This window comes from Rhipicephalus sanguineus, chromosome 2 (assembly GCF_013339695.2).
Source record: "Rhipicephalus sanguineus isolate Rsan-2018 chromosome 2, BIME_Rsan_1.4, whole genome shotgun sequence".
In the NCBI taxonomy this organism is placed as follows: Eukaryota; Metazoa; Arthropoda; class Arachnida; order Ixodida; family Ixodidae; genus Rhipicephalus; species Rhipicephalus sanguineus.
In genome coordinates this window covers 38,569,271-38,593,754 of record NC_051177.1, presented here as the reverse complement: position 1 = coordinate 38,593,754, position 24,484 = coordinate 38,569,271, and the positions used below count along the sequence as shown (strand labels likewise).

The 24,484-nt window shown below is 45.2% G+C and overlaps 1 protein-coding gene across 1 annotated transcript in view; it reads right to left on the bottom strand.

Annotated features, from left to right (window-relative positions):
• The window catches only part of LOC119382786 (Down syndrome cell adhesion molecule-like protein Dscam2), a 291,338-nt gene that overhangs the window by 27,743 nt on the left and 239,111 nt on the right, over positions 1 to 24,484 (bottom strand). Inside the window, exons 13-20 of the mRNA XM_037650632.2 lie at positions 22,972 to 23,145; positions 16,613 to 16,760; positions 9,276 to 9,424; positions 7,681 to 7,812; positions 5,028 to 5,198; positions 3,687 to 3,757; positions 2,439 to 2,691; positions 125 to 220 (exon numbers count right to left, since the gene is read on the bottom strand). Of these exons, the coding sequence (XP_037506560.1) occupies positions 125 to 220; positions 2,439 to 2,691; positions 3,687 to 3,757; positions 5,028 to 5,198; positions 7,681 to 7,812; positions 9,276 to 9,424; positions 16,613 to 16,760; positions 22,972 to 23,145 (1,194 nt within the window). The remainder of the gene's footprint in view (positions 1 to 124; positions 221 to 2,438; positions 2,692 to 3,686; positions 3,758 to 5,027; positions 5,199 to 7,680; positions 7,813 to 9,275; positions 9,425 to 16,612; positions 16,761 to 22,971; positions 23,146 to 24,484) is intronic.

Here is a 24,484-nt window from a genome sequence, read left to right as displayed (position 1 = left end):
ATCTCTAACCGAGTAAACAATTTGAAGTATGTCATCGTTATTCTTTTACTGTGCTGAGATTGTTTTGAGAAAGGACGTAAAACTCTCATGTCCTTTCTGTGCTTGTAACATATTCATAGCTCACCTCTTACTGTCATGTCATCCTGATAACGTTCCCATTCAACGGTGACCGAATTGGTTGTGCTGGTCTTGAATATGAGCGCCGGCGATGTCGGTGGCACTGGCAGAGAAGGACAAGAAGCTACGTCAAATATTTCTTAACTTCTCACCCAACGGCATAATGAGAAAGTATACAGAAAAAAAGAAACTATAAGAAGGCCAATAATACCTGTCAATAAGCGTTGACTAGCCTTCTCAGGAAAAACCGTGTTCAGTGCAGATAAAAGTAAAAGCCTATGTACGGTAAGCACTGCCTGTATGTACACGAAGGGAAGCACGTCACGCTTACAACACATCAGTAATAACATATACGAAGGGCCTTACAAGTAGCACTTAATTTACATCCACCATGACGCTTCAGCGATTATCAGAGAGAGACAGGGAAAGGAAAAACACAGAGGTTAACGACAGGAAGTCTCTGGTTCGCTACCCTGCACTTGGCAAGGGGAAAGGGACGAATATCAGCTCATGTTCTTTAGTGCGAGGTAATGGTTTTGGTTCCCGATCATCGTACCCACATTGTAATAAAGCGAAATGTGAAGAAGTAGTTTTAGGGGATAATAGGTTGCTTCTATATCGCTGTCATCTCAAGATCAGAACTTGGGAGACGTCACTGCTCTCGAGAGAGCTTAAACTGATTGATGGTTGAGGTGAAATGAGCTGCATAGTAAATGTCACAATTGACAAGACGTATTGGAGAGCGAAGACACGGCAAGTATGACTCATACTTAATGAAAACCAGCAAAAAATAAGCCAAGGAAGGTATAGGGGACTTTAAGTGTACTGTTTTAAGTGTAGCGTAATAATTGTGATACAGATATGAAAGTAAAATGGACCAAAGGACAACTTGCCGCCGGCAAGGACCGAATCTGCAACGTTCGGATTACGCGCACGATGCACTTGCAAATTAAGCTACGGCAGCGGTCGTCCCCTCGTCCACATTATCGGGTATTTATGTGCATGAAACCTGGGGGCGTTAGACAGCCCCGCTCGTAGCCATTACGGCGAGTGTGGAACTCTTTTTTTGCCTGATGACGTCATATAGCAGGTCATATAGGCACCAAGTTTTTTGAACGAGACCATCGCTATGAATGAACGAAGCAAGGGAACTTCAATACGGGGGCTAAGCGGGCTTGTCGGTACGTACACATAGTTGTTCCAAAACAGCGCACAAACGGGACATGAAAGATACCACGCTACACAGGCGCTGACTTCCAACAAAGATTTATTGCGCGAACGTGAAATATAAAGGCAGAAAAATACAAAAAAACCTGACAAACATGATAAAATGATGACTAGGGGTTACAGGATTTTTAAAGCGTTAATCTTGCAGATATGAGAGTTCCTCGTCACGTAACTGGATGAACGGTGAACTAAGGCCCCCCTTGATAATGGTGAATGCTTCAATAATCTCGCGCGTGCGCTGGTCGGGACGCTTTCTGATGACGGTGGCTTGATGAAAATTTGGAATGCAATTACATGGTCTGCAATGTAGCGCCAAGTTGCTGCCTTGCCTTTGCTTGACATTGTTTGCGTGCTCCCTGAGGCGATCATTAAGGCAGCATCCAGTCTGCCCAACGTAGGAGCGGCCGCAGCTCGGAGGGATGTTATAAACGACTCCCTTGACGCAAGTGGTAACGAGTGTGTGGTGTGGAGATTCTAGTGGAGATTAGAAGAAGGAAAAGACCCGGCAAGACCACTGAGATCGACAACTCAAAGGTGGCTGTCATTCCATATGTACATGGAGTATCCCACAGATTATCCATGGAGTATCCCGCAGAGTATCCCACAAGGCAGCAGGCAGGGCTGGAGTTCCACTTGTCTTCTCGGCTCCGGGAAAGCTCAACGCCTTATGCAGGAAGGTCAACCAGGAAGAACCTTTGAAAAAAGCATGCGAGAAAAAACACCAGACGACCGTTACCACTTGCGTCAAGGGAGTCGTTTATAACATCCCTCTGAGCTGCGGCCGCTTCTACGTTGGGCAGACTGGACGCTGCCTCGTGTATCCGTACACAATTTTAGAACCCGTTCTCCTTTTCTGTCGATCGCATTCGAGTAAACTTTCATCTCTAGTCCATATATTGAACATTATCCGCGACTAGGACCATTCTCCCGTTTCAAGAAGAACAATTTTCCTGTAAGATATTTATAACATTCCAAGTATGTGACCAAGTTAAATCACGATTAGTGTTGCGTTAACAACTGATACATCGGGAATGGTGTCAACTAATCCATTTCGTCTTCGCTTTTATTACGCACGGGGAAACTTTGCACCTCACCTGCTTCGAGCGTGGTGGCGCTCGCGTCGTCCGACATAGGCCCCGCCCCTTCGCTGTTGTATGCCTGTACCTTGACTACGTAGGTGGTCTTTCGCTTGAGGTTCGTCAGGTGACTCATGTGGTGACGGCGCGAACCGCCAGTCTCTAGGGCTTCCACATTTTTGTACTGGAACTCGGTGTCGTCACGGTCTTTCTCCTTGTAGCCGATGTAGTAGCCTTGTATTTTGCCGTGCTGGAGCTCTTTGCGAGGTGGCTAAGCGCGTGAAAAAAGAAAAAAAAATGTAATACTATTGAAACGGACGAGTTGGAGATGTATCCCCCCCCCCCAAAAAAAAAAAAAGATTCTGTCATGCAATGAAGCGCATATAAAAGTAACGATACGGAATTGTTTTTCGTTAGAACTAATACCTTTGAACACGTATAACACCGGTGCCAAAGGGTCACTTTTGATCGCGTTCGGGCCTCATCCGCATCGAATTTCTTGATCATGATTGATTCCTTTACGCAAGCTGCAGAAGAGGGTCAATCAGTGTTGAGCAGTTTGATTATGATCGGGCTTAATCGCGGGTGAACCGTGTGACACCGGCGTAAGTGATAATGACACCGCAGAAATAACTACACTAAGATAAAATACACTTTAATAGAGAAGGTGACCAATTATTTGTAAAAAATGCCTGCTGATTCGCTGGTGGCTACGTATAACGCTGTTATCATAAGAGTGCTTAGTACTGTATCAGAATGTCGAGCAGAAATGTTCCCAAGTGTGACAGGGAATTGAAATGAAACAGATATTGGTTAATGTATTCCGGTTCAATAAGAGGACAAGATGCGTTGATGTGAACAGTTCACCATAAGGTATGAATAATTTACCACGGAAAGGAATACAGAACATCCACTTTTTACCCCTAAGTCATAACATATATTTTTAAAAATATTTCTACGTGAGCTTGATTGGCTTTAGCTAGAATATTTGCCATCGCGATTATGATGGGGTGCGAAAAGCTCACAACGTACCTTTTTCGCTCTTGTTAGCGGATTACTTAGGCAGTTGATTTAATGTATGACCCGATAACAGCGTTTTCAATGCAAATTTGGGGTATTTTTGTCATTAATCTGCTGCCGGCACACTTTCTGTAGTGCACGCTACAGAAAGGCCATCGTGGCGTTGGTTGCAAATAAAGTTAACCGAGAAGAATTAAAGCCGCCAACAAAATGAAGTGCATATTAGGAGGACCTGTGTCAACATACCTCCCACGTCACTTTCAATGATTGGGAACCGGTGGCTTCAACTTTTACGTGCAGTGGTGGACCACCGGGGGCTGCAAAACAGAACAAAAATTAGTAATTGTACATATAAGTACAAATAATTAGAAAAAAATGTGGCGCAAAAATAGGCAACCACATTCGCTTTATCATCATGCTTATGCAGCAGCATCGTACAATCTTCAAAAATGTCGCGTCGAGCATCATCTCCCCTGTTTCAGGTTCATGATCTCCTCATGTTACATCGCTTAGAACTTCTGCAAGCCAGCCTTCGCTACAGTGACGCGACCAGCTATGACCGCTGGATACATGAGAACACATTCCACAGGACTCTGCTTAAAGGGACCGACAAATGGCCAGAATGTGGGATTATATCCTTGTATAAATGAAAAGACCGTAAAATATAGCGACAGATTCCAGCATCCTCTTCACGTTGTGAGTAAGATTTACATTTTTAAATCGCGTGTAAGCGCACCAAAAACCGGTATGTCGCGCAGACTAGCGGAAGAGCCTTGAAGCTGGATTATGAAGTCGATCACTTTGCTGTACGTAGTCTGATGCTGTCATGCGTGCCATAATTAGTCATCACAGTTAGAGTATGTATATTATTATCCAGCCCCACTCAATTCTGTGCTGCTTACGAGGTAAAAAGAGCTGCACGGTGAGAAGCGGCGCTGCCTCCGCGGCCGCAAGTGGATCATGTCGAGCCGCGGCGCATGCGCGCAGAGTGCACGCATGTGCAGTAACTCACAGCGCTCGAACACGAACAGCTCTTGCGCTCACTGTTTCGAACATATATTGTCTCGTGTGTATATGACTTCATATTCGCCGCAGATGGAAAACTTCTGGTTGCAAATGTTTCGCGGCGTTTTCCACGTGACCATTCCGTGAATAGACACTCTGACTGGTGAGCTTTCCCTTGCGCTGAAGAAAATAGGCACCATGAAAATTGGTTGTCGGTCCCTTTAACTTCATGCACAACACAGATCCTACGGCATGCATCTAATACACATACACACAAAAATTACTATGCCTTAATGGCAAGTCTATGTCACAATAAAAAATTAGTCGGGAACAACAAGTTTCAGATGAGATATTTGGTCATTATTGGTCGTTGTGATGGTAATAAAACTGATTGCAGAGCGCTTAACAATGATTTTCCCACGACAATGAGATTTGTCTATTCAACAGCTTATGTACATTCAGCTTAATAAAGCTTCCGTCGTCTTGCACGCAGCGGGTTATATACCTTATCCTGAAAGCGCTTCAAATCTGCAGTTTATGAAGCTTCGCTGCAAGTAAAATGCTAAACGAAGTATTCCATACCCTCTTCACTGGTGGTCACTTCTAGCGTATCACTGGGCGCGCTGTGCCCCAAAGCATTTTCCGCGACCACCTTTATCCTGTAGGTTGTCATTGGCAGCAGCTTGTAAACAATGCCCCTGTTTTCGGTGCCGGGAACCGAAAGGTGTGAGGTCGCGCCTGGAATGTCCCAGCCTGCAGAGACAAAAGCGTTATCACATTTTGCGAACTCCGCTCTGAGGCCCTTTGTGTTCCAGCTAATGAGATTTCATTGAGAGAGTGCGTCGTCCGTTTTAGAATACGCACTCTATAAGTGTAATCGCAGATACTGACTTTGAGTCTGGAGAGCACCATTGACGTACATGAAAGCTACAAATTTCCTGTATCATGGAGAACATTAGAGAGACCAACAGCTGGCCAGAACATGTGATTAGATCCTGGTGGAAATGAGGACAGTGAAATATGGTGACAGATTCAAGCATCATTTTCGCGATATGAGTAAATTTATATTTTAAATTCACAAAAAAAAAAGGAAAAACGGTATATCGCGCAGCCTAGCGGAAGAGCCTTGAAGCTGAATTTTGGAGTCGTTCACTTTGCTGTACGCAATCCCATGCTTTCATACGCAGCATAATTAATGTTAAAAAATAAAGTATGCATATTATTAACATGAAAGTGTTTTATGCCGGGGTCCACTAAGACTTCAGTCACGTATTTCCGTCACGGAAATGACGTCGAAAAAGTTTACACGATCAGATGGCAAACAAAAAACGGTTCCGTCAACGGGCATCGAACCCACGACTGCTCGGTCCGCAACAACAGATGCCGGGCACGCTATCCACTGCGCCACGGTCACATACTGTAGAGGCGTTACAAACGCGCCTTTTATATCTACCACTCTCTCGGTCGGCGTGGTGGTGTTGCCCTCTGGGAGCGGTAAGGTAAAGTAATTCGTCATTACTATGGCCTCCGCCTTCGGCGCGTTTTGAACAGAATTTCATTTTTGTCAATGCCTTAACACACTGCGAGGTGGCGATATTAGCCAAAGCGTCGTAAAAGCGTCGGCCTCGCTCATAGCATCACGGTAATCCAAACCAAAAAATCACAGCATATCCACGGAGTGAATGATGATGAGTGGGCGAAGCTGCGGAGGTTCATCGGTAAACCGTGAATCTTCCGTGAATTCTGCCCAGTACATCATCACCGACGTGAGATCGGGCGCGTTTATGCTAAAGGTTCGATGAGTTATGACGACTTGCAGCTCACTTTAATTTTACATGTACGCTGTGAATTTTCATTTTTTTTAGAAAACCTTTGCTTTAGAAAACATCTGGCGTCTTTCGTTAAGCAGCTGGCGTCTTTTCGTGTTGCTTTAGAAACATCTGGCGTTCTTTCGTTTTGCTTTTAGAAAACATCTGGCGTCTTTCGTTGGTTTATTTCATCAATCAACGGCGTTTTGAACAAAATTTTTATTGTTTAATCACGCACAGGAGAAATCTCACCAGGCACTACCTTGGAGGTAAACAATGGCTGCTAATGGGAATAAGAGACAGAAGAAGTCGGCTTTTAGCTAACACCTACACTTCTACTCCTACTAACGTTTCCTACTGGAACATGCCAATGGCTGCTAATGGGGAATGAGAGACAGAAGAATTCGGCTTTTAGTTAACGCGCACGCTGCGAATTTTTTATTGTTCAACAACGCACAGGAAAAATCTCCCACCGGCACCACCTTGGAGGTCAAGATCTGGTACTAGCGTTACGACTGGTTACGCACTACTACGACTACGAGAGACGAGCGGGTGCCGCCTTAAGGAGCTTCGCCCCTAAAATAGCTCTGCGACGCGCGCCTGCCTCACCTGGCTGTAACACCGCGTTCCCCGCTCACGCGCTCGCCCCGAGAAAACTCGCGGCCGGGCTACCGGGGCGGCACGACGCGCTTTGCGTTTCCCTCTAATCCGACCGTGGTGTTCAATCACAGTTTAACATGCCAATATGCGACGCTCTTCTGGCTATCACACCTCGTTCTCTGATTACGCTTTCACTATTAACTACTAGAGTTAACCACAAGGGTTTGTTAAATCATTTAACATGGACGTCAGTCGTCGGGATGGAGATGTACCACCAATCATCAAAGTGGGTGCATACACGTTAAACAGTGTCATTAGCTGCCAGACATCAATATAGATTGTGCAAACTCTCCTATATCAATGTACAGAAAACATTCATTTACTTCTCTAAGGGCACGCTTTGCTTTCGTGTTATTCGGATTCCTATGACGGAGGGATCAACCATGTTTTTTTTATCCATCTCTGCCCTATTCTCTGCTGCTTACGAGGTAAAAGGACTTGTACGCCGAGAAGCGGCGCTGCCTTCGCGGCAACCAATGCAACATGTCGAGCCACGGCGCAATGCGCGGAAAACCACCACGCCACAAGCACTAACTGCTGTCGCGCTCACATCCCACTGTATGCAGCATGTGTTGTATGTATACGACTTCATTGCCGCCGCAGATCGAAAAAAACTTTGATTATAAATATTTCACGGCGTTTTCCGCGTTACTATTTCGTGATTAGGTACTCTGACTGGTAAGGTTTTCGTTGTTCTAAATAAAACAGGTACCATGAAAATTGATTGTTGGTCCCTTTAAATGGAGTAAATGGCCAAACAAACTTACTTGTCGTGTTTGTAAAGTGTACGTGGTACTTCCGAATGGGGCTGTTTCCATTGTACGAAGGAGACCAAGATATCTCTATCGACCGGCTCGATATCTTCATGGCGCGCACATCCGCAGGAGATGACGGGGGCTCTGCACAATAATAGATGTTCAAGTTTACGATTCACCGTGGGAAAAAAGAGTATGTTTCGAAAGGCTTATGTTTGGGGCGTTTAGAGAACTCCAACGCGTTATCAGAAAACAAATTCATCCTAAGTGTTCAGAAATTCTGACAAAACAATGACCACAGTGAAAAATAAAATATAATGTAGAGTGAATTGACACGCGAACTATAGTCGGTAATGGTTCTTGAACGTCTTGAAACAACGCGCACACGCGACAACGCGGACAAGAGAACAGGAAACATCACAGCCCTGACTCGCAATTGAATTTTATTCGAATCTTTTCGGAACCAAGATGTATGCTTTTACAACGGAGCCGTCAAGCTTTTCGTTTATCCGCGTGGATCCCACAGAAAACTATCATCATTGTGAAATGCGTTCGCTCTCTTCGTCCTCTCCTGCATCTTCTGCTTCGCTCCCCACATGCTCCTCTCGCGTGTTCTATCCCCAAAAAGATCGAAAGAGCGAGAAATAATCATTGTCGGGGTTTAACGTCCCAAAACCACGATATGATTATGAGGGACGCGGTAGCGGAGGGCTCCGGAAATGTTGACCTCCTGGAGTTCTTCAACGTGCACCTAAATCTAAGTACACGGGCCTTAAAAAAAGAGTGAGAAAAAATAGATACAGAGAGATAGAAAGAAAGAGAAAGCGACAGAGAGAAAAAGAGATAGAAAAGAAGACAAAGAAATAGAGAAAAGAATAAATAGATAAATAAAGAGAAACAAGGAAGTACGCCCAGCTGCTCTATTCCTTAGGCTTGGCACCGCTAGAGCGAAGCGGCTTAATTTTTTTGTCGTCTTTTGTGAAGAGTGGTCCCATGGCCGATAGGTTGTCAGTATGTAACTGCGCATGTACATTGAATAAAATTAGCGAGTCAGCGCTGTGGTGCATCCGATTTGGTTTTGTGTCGTGTCGCTTTTTTTTGCGCAACGTTTCAGGATGTTCAAGATGAAGAGCCTGCTTCAAAAACAAACTGGGCCACATGGTATTCACTCCTGATGCAAACTGCTTCAAATTGGGCTATGCAAAGTAATGCTGGATGATGTGGTTGTTCAGAAATTTTATAGAGCAGTAAATAAAACAAACCTGCAAACATGTTTCCGATTTCTCAGCATTTTACGCAACCCCTGATGTCTTTCTGGTTGACCATTTCTTTTTTTTTTCTAAAATTACTTGCCATCACTATTACAATAATTCATGTATGGGGGTTAACGTATGACAGGGCCACATAGACAATGACAGGGCTACCCTGGCGACAACAGCTTAGTGACTACGGCGTTGGGATGCTGAGTTCAAGGAAGCTCAGCAGCCCATGTTTTGAAACTATATACAAAGAAAGATATCAATACTGCTGTAGCGAATAAATTTGGTGTCATCAAGAAAAGGCTAAACGAAAAAAAGCACAAAAAACAACAACAAAGCGATCTGCACCTTGCACCAGAAGCTGCACGTTCGTCTCGTCCGATCCGTAAGGGTTCCTCACAATGCAGGTATAGAGAGCCCCGTCTCTTCTTTCGGCCGACTTGATCGTGAGCGTTGACGTCAGTTTTCCTGTTGATGAGTCACTGAGTAGGGTGTACCTGGCAGGCAATAAGCGATCAGTGAGACGCTTATTTTGGCTTTGGCCGACTTGGGAGATTGGGACAACTTTATTTATTATTCTTATTTTGGCTTCGTTTACGAAAATATCACGGAAACAGCACTGGAAGTTGGCGCTGGGCCTTCGAGTATATTTTTACGTGCTTAAAATATGTTTCCAATACCACTGGTCCGTTAAAAGCGGCGATGAAGTTACGCCTTAATATAGCTCTATTATAATCACGCGTTCTCTTTGCACTTTAAATCAGGTTCACGTACTTATTCATTCATGCATGTCAGGACATGGGGAAATCTCGAAAATGTGCTGGCTATTTTTCTGCTCTAACGAAAAAACCGGAATGACCTCAAGGGAACAATGCAATTTCAATAGAAAAATAAATCAGGAACAGGTTACCGTAAGTAGTTCGGTAGTCTTAACATATAAGCCTAAAGTTCGCTGTCCGAGTTCAGAATTTCGAGCACGATTCCGGTCACTCCACTAAAAGAATTAAAAAAAAGAGTGAAAATGCCAGAAAATAAATATAGAAAACCCGTTCAATAAACGAATATGGCAAAATCTGTTCACGCGCAACCATGCTTGTAAACGAAATTCTCGTTAATGTGCACGAAAGTTGAGTTGGTCGGAAACTTGACGTGCGCCGTTTGCAATTTTCTAGCAATGCTTTCGCTTCGACTTCCCGTAAAGATGGCTTTGTGACAATAGCACTCGTTATCAGGATAAGGCGCATACCGTACGGCAGGCTGCGGGTCGGCGGCGCTTCCTCCGGGTGCATCATGATTGTACTCTATCTGGCACTGCTTAAATGCACCCAACGTCAGGCGTGAATGGAGACAACCAGAAATGCGTTATATTCAAAAGTCGAGCTTTAGAGCCACGGGAATTACAATAAACAAGTAACGAGAGCCTCGAATTTCATAACAAAATATTCCTACACCAACCCCCTAAACGATTGAGCACAAATGGCTCCACAATAACCATTGACCCTAACTGTAACAACACAGGCACATGAACATTGATAAGAAAAAACATCGCTATGCTATGCTTCACGCTGTGCCATAGTGCACTTATCGATTGTTATCATCGAGCAGTTGCTATATTTTCGTTTTTATCGTCGAAAGCGATGCAGGGAAATACTGTACGTCATGATGCTCGAACTCCGCATAGTTTTTACCATCTAAGAATGCGGAATGTGGAGAGAAATAATGAGACATGAGAGTCATTACTTTTGGACCTCATCCTTAATGCACCTGAACTGGCAGGGAATGGAGCACGTGACCACATTTCCGGGATTCAAAAAGGTTCTTACCGCTGAGACATCGAGACAGCTTATTAGAATTGCACCCATAGTAGGTTCATTTACAGTTCAATTTCAGTTTATCGCGCATAATAAGGTTAGATTTCAGGGTTATACAAACATACCGAAAAAGCTTCCATAGTCAACACTCTAAGACCTCTCGCATTAGAGGAGGCCTCAAGCAAGAGTTGAGTAGCGTATTAAATATAGAGCAGTTATACGCACACACAACTGACACCGCATTGTGTGAGTCCCCAATCATCACAAAAAAGAATATTGAAATGACACAAAGTAACTATTACTAAAACCATACCGCTGAAACGACTGCTCCAAATGCTAAATTTCTCGTCTGCTTGATTTGAATACTTAAAAGTAAGACATTAAAAGTAAGCTAGCATTTCAAGATGTGCACTGAGGAATTCCAAATTAGCACGGTTCAAAAAATTGGTTGCAAGTCTGCCATAATTAGTTCTACGTTTTGTTAGCAAGTAGCTGCTCGTTGAAGAAAATCAGATGGAAGAAATGTGGCAGTTAGCATATAGCAAAAATGGGAGCTTTCAGCCAACAAATTTATAAAGTATTCCAAGTATATACTTGTTCGGTGCTGTACTGATAAAATACCATGAGATAAAGAAAAAGAGAATGAAAGCGGACTGAGAAATCTGCCTGAATCCCAAGAATCACTGCAGCTACTGCGCCTCCTAGCGAGGAGCGCGAATGGCACACCCACTCAAAGTCGGGTGCGGCTCCGTTGGATGGCGCGAGTGGCCCGGAGGCTGATGCCGTTCGCTGAGAATGGGACGGAGTATGCTGGTAAAAAAAAAAAAAAAAATGTGAAGCACGCTGTGCAAGAAATGACGCCTGGTAGCTTGCAGGCGTCAAAGAAACATAAAGAAAAAACCGGACTGCGTACAGCCGAGCTATGTCTTCAGACGCTGCATAAAAAAAAAAGCTTCTTCTAGTTAGTTGCGTATTTATTTTTTTTCTTTCAGTCATATTGTCCTGTATCGAGCTCTTCATTCATCGTTCCAGTTGCAAATTTTAGAAAAAACTTATAACAATCCTTACAACTTCTTTTTAACCATTCTCGGGAGGTCCACCATTAATGCAAGGTATGCCTGTATTTTTTTTTCCTTTCTTTTGCCTGAGTTTGCTGAACGTAATAATAACTGTTGTGGTTTAACGTTCCAAAACCACGGTATAATTATGAGGGATGCCGTTGTGGAGGGCTCCGGAAATTTTTACCTCGTGGTGTGCTTTAACGTGCACTGAATCTAAGTACACAGTTCTTTAGCATTTCACCACAATCGAAATGCGGTCGCCGCGGCCGGGATTCAATCCCGCAACCTTCGGGTCAGCAGTCGAGCACCGTAACTGCTAGACCATCGTGGCTGGTAACTAAACGTAGTGCAGCTAGCTTGTAACACTTGACTGTTACTTTTTTAAGAATGTTCTAAAGCTTATCCACGCTTAGCAGAAGCTCCGAATTTATTCTTAAAGGGCCCCTAAACCCCCTCCGACATTCTCCCAAACATTTCAAGTAAACAAGCGCATCGCCTGCAGAATGCCGTCGCGATCAACGATGCCACACGCCGCAGCGCTACAGGTCGCGGGCGCGCCACAATGTCGAAAAACAATAGCTTCTCCTTTCCGGTCCCCGCCATTCCCGCCACTGACATGTGTGACATCACCAGTGAAACTATGACGTTATCAGTTTCGATGCTTGCGATTGGCCGAACGACAACCGACGACTTCCGGTTACTGTGCAAACAGCTGTTCGTGCGCACCTTGCTGTTCTTGGTCGTGTTTAGGGTGGCCACCTGCCCGGTTTTAGACCGGCCGGGCCGGTTTTTTAGACAAGGGGCCGGTCGCCGGTCCGCACCTAAGACCGGCCAACATCGGCCGGTTTTTTGCTCATCGTATCCTGAGTATTTTTTTTTTTTTACTCTTCTCCGTGTTGACCACACGTGTTGACTGAGGAATTCCACCTGCGCGGTCGGGGACTGACCGCCGGTCAGTCCCCGACCGCGTAGTTTAACAACTACGACGGTAAATATTTATCGTCAATCACCAAACTCTTACGCTATTAGTCAACCACTTTCTGGGATCCTTTCAAGTCTAGCGATCATTGGAATAGAACATATTATTGCGCGTAATGGTACATGAATATCCCACATTTTTGTGGCATATGCACATTTTAACGTTCCTTTGTGTCTATAATGCCACTGGCCTGTTGGATTCAGACGCAAAGAATAGCTCTTTTATGGACGAAGCATTGTGGTTCCTTTTCAGTGCAGCACATTCAGACTAATAAGCGAAGCGTCATTCCAATCACGGGTACTTTTATGTCAGCAATTAGGCTAGTTGGTTAGCTCAGTGTGCTGCTTTTGTTTGTGCATTAGGTTTATTTGGCTCAATGAAAGCAATGTTACATTAAATGGCACTGCATGCCGAAGGATTGACAATTGACATAGCGTCTATTGTTCAACATTATTTTAATCTCCTGTTAACTCCGCCCCCCCCCTCCCCCGAAGGGCTGGTTTTTTTTTCGGTAAAAGGTGGCAACCCTAGTCGTGTTGCCGCTTGCGAATCGACATCTGCGGCCCGTAAGGGCCCGCTCACGCTAGCGGCAAGCCTGCCGCAACGGCGCGGTGCCGCAGAACGTCGGCCGTCGCCGCACGCGCGACAGCAGTCCAACTTGCACGGCAAGCTACGCCGGCGAGCCTCCGAAAAACATGGCCGCAGTGCCAAAAGCGGTTGTCGTCCACCTCGAGTCTATCAAGTGGCCGCCGTGTGCTCTGTAGCGTGTAAGCTCCGAACTGATGCTTCCATTTGCTTTAGATTCATGTCCTTAAGCTTCGACAGCAAAGTATTCGTACCGATTCAGCCCCGTTTTGGAGAGCCATACTCAAATAATCGATGCTGTAGGCTTAGCGAGTCGAGAAGGGCGCTTTCGAATGCTCGGAGGACATAGATTACACGTTTGTTAGTTGTTTCTAATCCTCCATAGCTGGCGCCACTTGACCTGGCGCCAGCTTGGGGACATTTTATTTCGTTTTACGCGACGCTTTCTTTAATGCCGGACAGACTAAAACGCAACCGCCAAGTCGCTAGCGTAATTACACATCCACGCCTTGCGGTTTGATGAGCTCCGTGAACTCATCTCGAGCCGAGGTGGTCTGGCACGGCGTGTCCCCGTACGGGTCCCATCACGTTGGCGATCCTTTGAAGGCGTGCGCGCAACACAGGGTCCATACCGGCACGATTCGTAGGGGCACGGGCCGGCACGGCAGCAACAGCGGTTAGTCAACGAACAGTGCACCCAGATACCACACAGAGTTGACGGCGAGCTGGAGCGTCGGAGTCGCCGGAGTCGCGGCAACCGGAAGTAGACGCTGTCTCGAACAGCGCGTCAGCGGTGACGTATGCCACGTGAGATGAGGAGGGGCATTCAGCGAGCAGGGCAAAGCGGTTTTGGAAGAGGGTAACGTAGGAAAGAGGGAAAGAAGCGATCGTCGCGTTTCGATCATCAAACGCGTGTAACTCCGCTATTACGGCACCGTTTCGAAAAATTCTCACGGCTACGTGTTCGTTGTAAACTCGAGCACGACTTCCTCACCTCAACTAAATTTCGACCGCTGGGTGGTTTAGGGGCCCTTTAAGGTACGCATTCTTATTGAAACATTCCTCTTGCCATTGCAATAGTTCTATATGTTTTCGTAAGATTCTTGCGGAAATATATGAAAAATATATTGACTCTGTAGACTAGAATTTTCCTAGCTTGCAGAGTGCAGCCATTTTTAGTGGGGGGCTGCTGATCACATGGAACGGAGGACCGTGATAATACTCGGACTGTCATTATCGCATTCTGGCCGCGCCGGCCGCGAGTGTTGGCTCGCCATCAGTTATGGCGCAACCAAACCCGCAGCCCCTAGCGCTGGCCACGCCGACTAAGGATGGCTGAGGTCAAGAATATGTGCACTTGCTCTATACGTGGGTGCGAGAGTAGAAATAATCTGGTGTATATGGGTGCCGTAAGGAAAACATACAGAATTATTGGAATGACATATTTCAACGCTTCAGTAGGAATATAACTGACAAACTAACTTATTTTCTTCTCCACCTTCAAATCTCCCCACCCTGTTCCTATGCGTAGGGCAGCAAACTGGTTTTCCTAAACTGGTTAACCTCCCTGCCTTTCCTTATCTAATGTTTCTTCTTGTTCTATTAGTGCGGTCTAATTAGCATAATTAGCACATGTAATCTGCCGGCTTCCTCACATTGCCGACAAAGATATGCCTTGAGTTGCGTTACGAAATGAACCCTCATTTTTGCTGGTATTTCCTTCAACATCTGCATATAGAATAATACAACCTGGAAACCCTTTTTTGTCAGTTTTGCCAGTCCTTTTCTATTTTTTTTTGTTTGTTTCTAGTTTGCCTACGTGGCAAAGCACACTAGTCTAGGAGACAGTCCTCCTGTAGCTGGCGTTGAATATTAGCGACGCTCTTCTGTAACACGTCTGAATCTTCAAGCGGCAATTAAAAAAACGGCGCAGAAGCTAAATCAACACTACGCTCATGTGCACTGCTAGTTATAACGGAGGTTGTCGAACGATATCGCGGAAGTGTCTGATCATCCTTTGAAATATTTTTAAGAAAGGTATGTTATTTTTATCTTAATGCGCGTAAATAATAACGCGAGAATGTTCTGCGGAGTAAAACTGTTTTAATATCTCAAGAGGCCGGGCTAAGTTCCTAAGACGCGAATGCTTTAGCTACAGGACGGAATATATAGTATGCATTAAAAAGGGGAAAGAGGCAGTGAATGTAAAAGCTTTTATCATGAGTATAAGCATGACACCCAGGTATACCGAGACAAGTGAGCGCTAAATTCTGGAACAGACGCGCGTTGCTATGGTGAGCTCAATTTCACGCCGCTGTGCATGCTCGCTGAAGGCATGAATGGCCACATTACTGCATGGCCCGTTTTCCCTATACATATTTTACATTCTGAACGCCACGTCTTAAAATGGGGCTGTTCAGAAGCAATCTTTAAAAAAAATGCACCAGCTGGCTTCCTTAACCATTTACACAATGCTTCCCGCTTTAGATCTCGTCGTGCAGTTTTGTCGATAAAAATTTTCTTTCATTTTTATGTTTACAACTTATTCATTTTTAACCCTTTCTTGTCCGACGATCCCTGCGGGAAAAGTCGCGTCTTGCGCGAAATATTGAATATTGAGAAAGCCAGCATCAAAACTATTTTCTGAAACACCAGCCTTACCAATGCTTAACACACAGTTTGTCACCTTTGTGCCGCAATATTTTATCACTCCCATAACGGTCCGTGAACGGCCATACGTCGCATCACACTGATGCTTCAGCCCTATGCTGTATCTCTTGAGCCTGATGCTTAATGTTACATTAACATGTGATGTGTGACAGGAAAAGGGTCGCCAAAGTACTCGCACGGTCCCTGGTGCATTCGCCAAAGACGACACGAAAGCCGTCCGGTGTAGCTATTATTCTGCAGGGCACTTTATATCGACGTCTAATGTTCACTAATTAACTATCTCTAATTAAGTAACACTAATGTCGCTGTCACTAAAAGCCAGTGACTAATTAACTCTAATCCATCATTTTCACTTTATTTCGATGTAGTTAACTTTAACTATGAACCATGCCTAATTAACTTCAATTCACTCATTACTGACTAAATTTGCTTTGATCTTCATCAGGAGTAGGAGGAGAAGATTGGCGGCAAAGCTTCCTCTCCAGGAAAGAATGTGTCGCTCTCGCGACACATTCTTTCCTGGAGAGGAAGCTCTGCAAGGAAGTTGCTTTGCAAGGAGCCCAACAGTGGCGAGCGCACCTCTTTTCTGCAGTGAGGTCCAACGGGTGTTTGTCCTTCTCCCACGTGATGGTCATGTCGGGGTCACCTGTGGCTTCACAGCGCAGCACCGTTTCTTGGCCCCTTTTGACGTTCTGGCTTGTAAACTTCGAAGGAAAGCTGGGGGGCACTACAGTCAGCGAAAAACAGGTAAAAGCAATAAGTACGCACTGCTAAAGACATCGCCACATTAGGATATAAAACTGCTGAATAATCTGCGTTTACGACTTACGGCGAAATACTCTAATGCTCGCTCTTGAAGTTTTACATATGCATTGATTGTTTTTTAGGTAACACATTTTCATTTTCGTTAATCGCTTAGACCATAAATAACGATTGGGCTCCTGTGCCCACAATTCACCAGAAGAGATGGGTTTTACTTGTACAACAAGTCGAAATGTCTCAGTAACGAAGTAAAAATGATTAGTCAGCTCTTATTATTTACGTTATCGCACATGTCCGAATGCGATTTGAAGGCGTGAAGCAGTGAAATCATTTCTGCCTAATAAAAACCCTTATGCAAGCACCACTCTCGAGATATACGTCCCCTGATTCAGATAAAAACGCGTTGGCATAGCCATCTAGCCTGTCAACAAGTTCTATTAAGTCTCACTATGCATAGGTATTTCAGTTAAGATCATCCGAAACAACATGACACACGCATTTGGGAAACTGCTATCTGAAACTTGACATCCTTAAGCTAGGCTTCGGTTTCGCAAATATCCGCATATGCTTTAAATAAATAAAGTAAAAGGTAATGTTTAAATATTCTAATCAGCTTTCTGGGCGTTGAAATTACTCGCGCTACTGATATCTATTTCTTAACAAAGTGCATCTGAAGAGGTGGAACAAGGAAATCTGCAAGAGGCAATGCTTCATGAAATCTATATTAATGGGGTCATGAACCACTTCTCCAAGTAATCATCGATTTACCTCGGTATCGGAGTTTATTGCCTCGCGAAGCGATTGCCCTCAAAGTTTCTCGAAACCGTCAAGAACGAGCGGAGTTACAAGGGCTTGTCGTCCAGACGAGCGCGCTGGAAGCTACAGAGGGAGGGTTAGCCCGAGGAAAGTGACGCGAGCGCGCGTCGTGACCTTGAGCGCATGTGATGAAACCGTTGTGATTCCTCGGCGCGAGTCTGGCACACTGTGTAATGTTAGCAGAATATGGAGCGCGGCGCCGGCACGTGGCGACACGCCGTGACAAGAAGCGCAAATCATCGAAACAACGCTCTTGATTTGCGTCGGCTGTTGGGCATTAGCATTCTGTCTGCTGTTCGGCGTCGAACAGCAGGCGCTGGCATCTCCGAAGAGAGTGAGTACAGACCTCGGTAAGAAAAAGAGTGCGCCTGAGAAAATGTCGACTTCGCGCTCCGCCTCGTAAACTGTTTGTCACGGACGACTGCAACATTTGGCTGAGATGTTCATAGCAGTGTCTGTTATCCGCGGGATATGTTTTCTCACAAAGCCCAAGGGGTGGTTGATGACAACCTTCAACAATATATATATATATATATATATATATATATATATATATATATATATATATATATATATATATATATAAGAACATGTCACACGCTACGAGCTTCTCAAATCGACTAAAGCGTGCATTTTAAGGTGTTGTATGTACTGATATTATCAATATATTCGGGAATGGTGAGTGCCGCACACTGTTCAATGCGAAATACAGATAATTACGAAACGGAGGCCTGTAAGGCGAAGGTCATCGTCACCATTCTGAGCCTTTTTTTTTTTGTCCGCTGCAGGACAAACACCTATCTCAATAATCAATCTCCAATTAACCATACTTGCGCGAGCTAATTGCATTTCATCCCTGCGAAGATCTTAATTTCGTCGCTCCATCTTTATCGCTGCCGTCCTCGGCTTCCTTTCTCTTCCATTCGTTGTAAGGAAGAAGATGGAAAAGAAGACGCAAGGGTACAGTTCTTAGAGGGCGAAAAAGAAGAGAAACGAAAATAAACAGTAATGGCGACCGTATTGGATTCGTGATTCCTCGGTGTCGTTACAATTTTGGCGCAGTCGACAGGATCCTGGGCGCGCCTGAACAGCTCCGATTTTCCGACGACCATGCGCGTCGACGTCGCTGCAAGATGTGTCAAGACGGTGAGCGTTGCATGCTGCGTCTATGGTGGAAAGTCGATCTGTTCGCGTGAGCACTGACTGTTCGGCGACATATCGCCAATTCTTGAAAGAAGATATGAATCGCGAGGAACTTAAAGCGGCCATCGCGCATACTGGTCGGCTTCATAGCGAAGATAGACTACACGAAGCCGGACTGACAAAAGAGGAGATTGCTGAAAGAGACAGCCCGTTAAGAGGCAAAGATATTTTCCAAGATGTAATCAAGTTGCAGGAACAAAATAGCAAGCGGCAACAACAACTGTTGGAGCTTTTAATGCAGACAGGAGTTGGCCGATCTCTGAAACCACCTTTGGAAGTAACTAAGCCAGAGATCTACGATGGATCATCATCAATGAGTGCTCAGGCCTGGCTTGACTTCTACGAATACGCATGCGATCAAAATTTTTGGAATCACGATCGTGACAAAATAATGCACATGCGATTCTACCTGGGAGGCGTTGCGAAGACCTGGCATGACATCCGAGCAACAGAGAAGGCAGGACATCGTTGGGCGGACTGGAGGCAGAGCTTTCTAGCGACATTCTGTGAAAGCAAGTTTCGAAGTTGGGACCGTGCAATAGCCTTGAGGTACCTCTCTGGTCCTGTTACGAACTACTTTTTTGAGAAGTGGAGGCTATTGCATGCGGCGGACTCTGCACTCTCCGACTCGTCACTTGTGTGCCTCATCACGTTGGGACTTCCTGAATGCATGCAGCGCCATGTTCAGCTTGGAACACCACGAACGCCTGAGGAGCTACTGCAGATTATGAAGCTGTTGTTCGTTCAACAGCGACAGTCTTCGGCAAGCGAAGTGACCACCGCTGAAATGTTTCCAGCACCTGGATGGCCAGACCCATTCAGCGAACCCGAGCCGTCTACGAAAAACACAAGGCAGACGAAGAAAAGGAAATTTACCAAAGGATGTTCTGACGACCCTTCGTCCCAAGGATACGAAAAGATTTTTCTCACGGACCGCGCCAAGCTAATATACGTGCCTGCGCAAGTAAATGGGAAGTATGTGAAAGCTCTAGTTGACAGTGGAGCGTCAATCACTGTCGTTAACAAGGACGCGATTCCCCAGCTAACTATAAGAAAAGATTGTCCCGTCATCGTGTACGGCTATGATGGCCGGAAACAACTGTATGATGAATGGACAGAGATCTTGATTACGTGTCAGGGCAAGAGTACGACTGTGAAAGCACTGGCCCTTCACGGAGTGAAGTATCAACTTCTTTTGTCCCGCCCGGTAATGCAAGAATTGCGTTTGAATCTTTATTGGGATGGACAAGTTACCACACATGATGACCGCCTGCTGACTACCTTTACAGCCGTTGCCGAAAACCCTCGCAAGCCCACCGCCGCAGAAGACGTCACTCGCATGTATCCTGAGTTACTTTGTGTAGGTGGATACCCGAAGGCGACCACTAAGTTTGAAGTACCATTTGAGCTCCGAGATACGACCATAGTGAAGCGGAAGGCTTACAACATGTCCAGAGAAAAGAAGTTGTGGCTGAAGGCAGAGCTACAGAAAATGCTTGATGCCGGTGTCATACGCCCTTCTACGTCTCCTTTTGCTTCACCGATAACTATTGCACCAAAAGAGGACGGAACATTTCGTCTCTGCACCGATTACAGGCAGATAAACAAGCAGACTGACCTTTTTCCCTTTCCAATGCCGCATATTGACGAAATAATCAATGAAACCGGAGGCTGCAAAGTGTTTTCGCGTCTCGACCTTTGCAAAGGCTTCTGGCAAGTACCTCTGCAAGAAGAAACGAAGAAGTTCTCGACATTCATTACGCCATTTGACGTGTATGAGTACAACCGGCTGCCATTTGGCTGGAAAAATTCTCCAGCTTGGTTTCAGAAGATGATGAACAGTGTTTTGAAGCCACACTTGGGAGTCTTCTGCAACGTTTATATTGACGACATTATAGTGTACTCAAGATCAAAAGAGGAGCACTCTGGACATCTCGGGAAAGTGTTACAAGCACTTAGTGACGCGGATCTCAAGATCAATGAGAAGAAAAGCGAGTTCTTTAAGTCGAAAGTGGTTTTCCTTGGAAGAGTGTTCGACGGAACCACCAAGAGCACCAAACAGGAGTCCGTTCAAAGGATCGCAAAGCTCACGAAGCCACATGACATTCACTCACTTCGAGTTTTTCTTGGACTAGCAGGCCACTTCAGGAGTTTTATTAAAGATTTCTCCAAGATGACGAAGTGCTTGACGGAGCTCACGAAGAAACAAGTGCCTTTTGTTTGGACCGAAGATTGCGAAAGGGTTTATCAAGAACTTGTACGTCGTATATCATCGGACCCTATCCTTACGCTACCGGACTATAGTTTACCTTTCGAGATGAATACGGACGCTTCCAATTATGGTACAGGGGCAGTCCTGTACCAAAGAGACCTCAGTTCACCTCAAACTCAACAGCTTAGGGTTATAGGATACTACTCCTACACCTTCAACCCTACCCAGCAGAATTATTCCACAACTGAGAAGGAGGCTCTTGCTGTTTTAATGGCTGTGCGCTACTTCCGATCATACATCGACGGAAGAAAGTTTTCCTTATATACGGATCACCAAGCATTAACGCACCTGTTGAATATGTCGGAGCCCAGGGGAAAATTGGCCCGATGGGTCAATGAACTTCAACAGTACGATTTTGACGTCTTCCACCGTGAAGGTAGCCATCTTACTGACGCCGACGCCCTGTCTCGGTTGGCGGTCGAGATCCCGCATGGAACAGTTAACTTGACGAGACTATGGGAAGGGTATGAAAGTCTACACTTCAAGGATGGCAAGTTCGTCGTACCAGACACACTGATTCCGAAAGTGCTTCACTTATATCACGACAGCCCCGAATCAGGTGGTCATGATGGCTTCTGGCGAACGTACAACAAGCTTCTCAGACGGTTCACATGGACAAACATGAAAAAAGACGTCGAAGCCTATGTCAAGTCGTGCCACTTGTGTCAAGTGAATAAAGCGAAATACAGGCCTCGACCAGACGAGCTCGTCTTGCCAAACCATTCGGACAAACCCTTTGAAGTCGTCCACGTGGACTTTGCGGAACTGAAAAAGAAGAGTTCCGGTGTTCGCAAGACACAGTCTTTCTTGATTGCCATAGATCAGTGCACCAGAATGGTAGCGGCACGTCCTGGACGAGAAGACACGAACAGCGTTATCGCTTTGCTTGACCGAGCGATATTCTCACAGCTGAAAGTCGTGATATCTGACAATGGACCCGCATTTTTAAGCAAGAAACTTCAGCAGTGGGCAGATAGCCGTGGCATTACACTACGCCGTTGCGCTCCATTTCACCCGCAGGCCAATGGAATGGCGGAAAGGGTTATACGTGACATCAAGCAATTCATGTCCATGTACCCAACGTTTAAAGGCGGATGGAAGTGCTGCCTAGAAGCGGCTGTGGCTCACCACAACAGAACACACACTACGAGTCTTGGCTGCAGCCCGCATTTTGCTGCCTATGGCGAAGTGCCAATACTGCCAGCCGACAAAGAACTTAAAATCGATGATCAACTGCAATTGTTTGAACACCGAAAAACCAACCAGGCACAAAGGAGATACCGAAAGGCGATGAAACTCCAATTCGACAAGCGACACCAAGGACACAAGCCGGATATTGGACTGAATGATCTTGTGCTCGCGCGGAAGGGTCTGCCCGGTAGCGACACAAGAATTCTTGGACCGTTTAAAGTCGTAAAAATATCGGTACAGCAAGGTGTGCTAAAGACCATTGGCTACCTCAATGACGGACAGCTTGAATTCGCCGCTACAAGCAACGTTCTTCGGTATCACCCCAGGAGGGGTGACGACAAACAACGGGGGGAGTGTAAGGAAGAAGATGGAAAAGAAGACGCAAGGGTACAGTTCTTAGAGGGCGAAAAAGAAGAGAAACGAAAATAAACAGTAATGGCGACCGTATTGGATTCGTGATTCCTCGGTGTCGTTACATTCGTTATAAGAAAAACGAGGGTACAACAATTCTTGGTCGATCCATATTGGAAGTATATCATAATCATCATCATCGTCTTCTTCTTCAATAGCTGCAGTGTGCAAAGAACACAACTTGAACGCAACGATTGGTGCCGGTATAACTTATGTCAAGCTCCCGCTTTCGATATGAGTGCCTCAATTGCCCGCGAACCGGTACGTATGATGACGCTCTTACCGTTCACGGCTAGCGTGACCACTCGGCTGAGGCCAACGCCAATGCCATTGTGAGCCTCGCAGAGGTAGTAACCACCATCGGCCAGCTCAGCGTCTTGAACAACCAGTGTGCCGTTGGTGTGCACGTGAACTCGGTAGCTCCCGGAAACGAGACGAAAGTTCCGTGGTTCACTGCCTGAAAGTCAATGTCAGGCGATTTAGAAACAGTGAGCATTTAATAGGGCTCACACCTACAAAACGGCAACAAAATAATAAAAAAAAGGAATCGTTGTTACTTGGTATGCCAGTAAGGTGTTATCGTTGCGCAGAAAGCGTAAAAACTGGGCGCGTATGCTAGTCGAATACAGTAAGAGCAAAAGTTAATGGAAATATTGACCTACTGCACACGATGTCGACTTCCGCTTCATACTGAAGGAATTGTGTTATGTTTGTGATAGAGCGTTTGATTTTATGTGTCATCATTTGTGTCAGTGTGTTTTCCTGTGTATGTCAAGTAATACAGAATACTTGAGTTTGAACGTATACATGTGAACTGACTTTTCCCATTTGAACTTGTCATACAACCCTTGTATACATATGAAACTATTAGACGTATATGAACTGCCATGTGATGTTCGGCTGTGCGTATTTTCCTATGTGTTCTACTGTATTGCATTTTGTGCCCTTAATATTTTTGTTACTACATATTTTGTCTTCTAAGCGAGAAGGGGTAGCCGGTGCCACTATAATGGCACCAACCTCTCCTATTTCATCATTTGAATTAAAAAAATGAGAGAGAATCCAGCCACTAATACAAAGTGCATATGTCCTACTTGCAAGTCAAAAACTCGCAATAGAAATACAGGGATTCAGGAAAAGACAGGTCCAATAGTCCGAGAAATAAAATTTGCGCAGTCAAATACGCTCATCACAAACTTATAGCCTCTTGATGATTCGAACCAATCAAAAGACGAAACACAGACGAGAGAAGTGGTATTCACACAAACAACTAGTTTTCCTAGAAGATGATTGTTTTGAATAAACCACACAAGTTAGTCCAGTCGTTGTGTGTGTCACTTCTCTCCTCCGTGTTTCCTCTTTTGGCTGGTTCACATCCTCAAGAGTATGTATACCAAGCGACCCACATGGCAACTATACTGCAATTTACAACCTTCAACAGCCGGGTTTCGCGTGCCGTATTGAAAGTCTTGTTATGAGCTACATATAGTGGGGCAGAGGAGAATAATTTTTACCGTCGAGCTTCATGTTTAGTTTCTTGCGCACTTTCCGTCAGAAAAATAAATTATTGCCAAGTAGCTCAATAAATCCTCCTTCTTTACCACGAGGGTTCTTTAACCTGCACGTAAATCGAACTGCACGATCGAGCGTTTTCGAATTTCGCTGACGTTTCCGGGATTGAATCCACGACCTCGGGCTCAGAAGCGTGACGCCATAAGCAGTAAGCTACCGGGCCGTGTTCTGGTTATTAATGCACGTTATCTTTACTCGATGCTGATGTGATTATGAAATACACA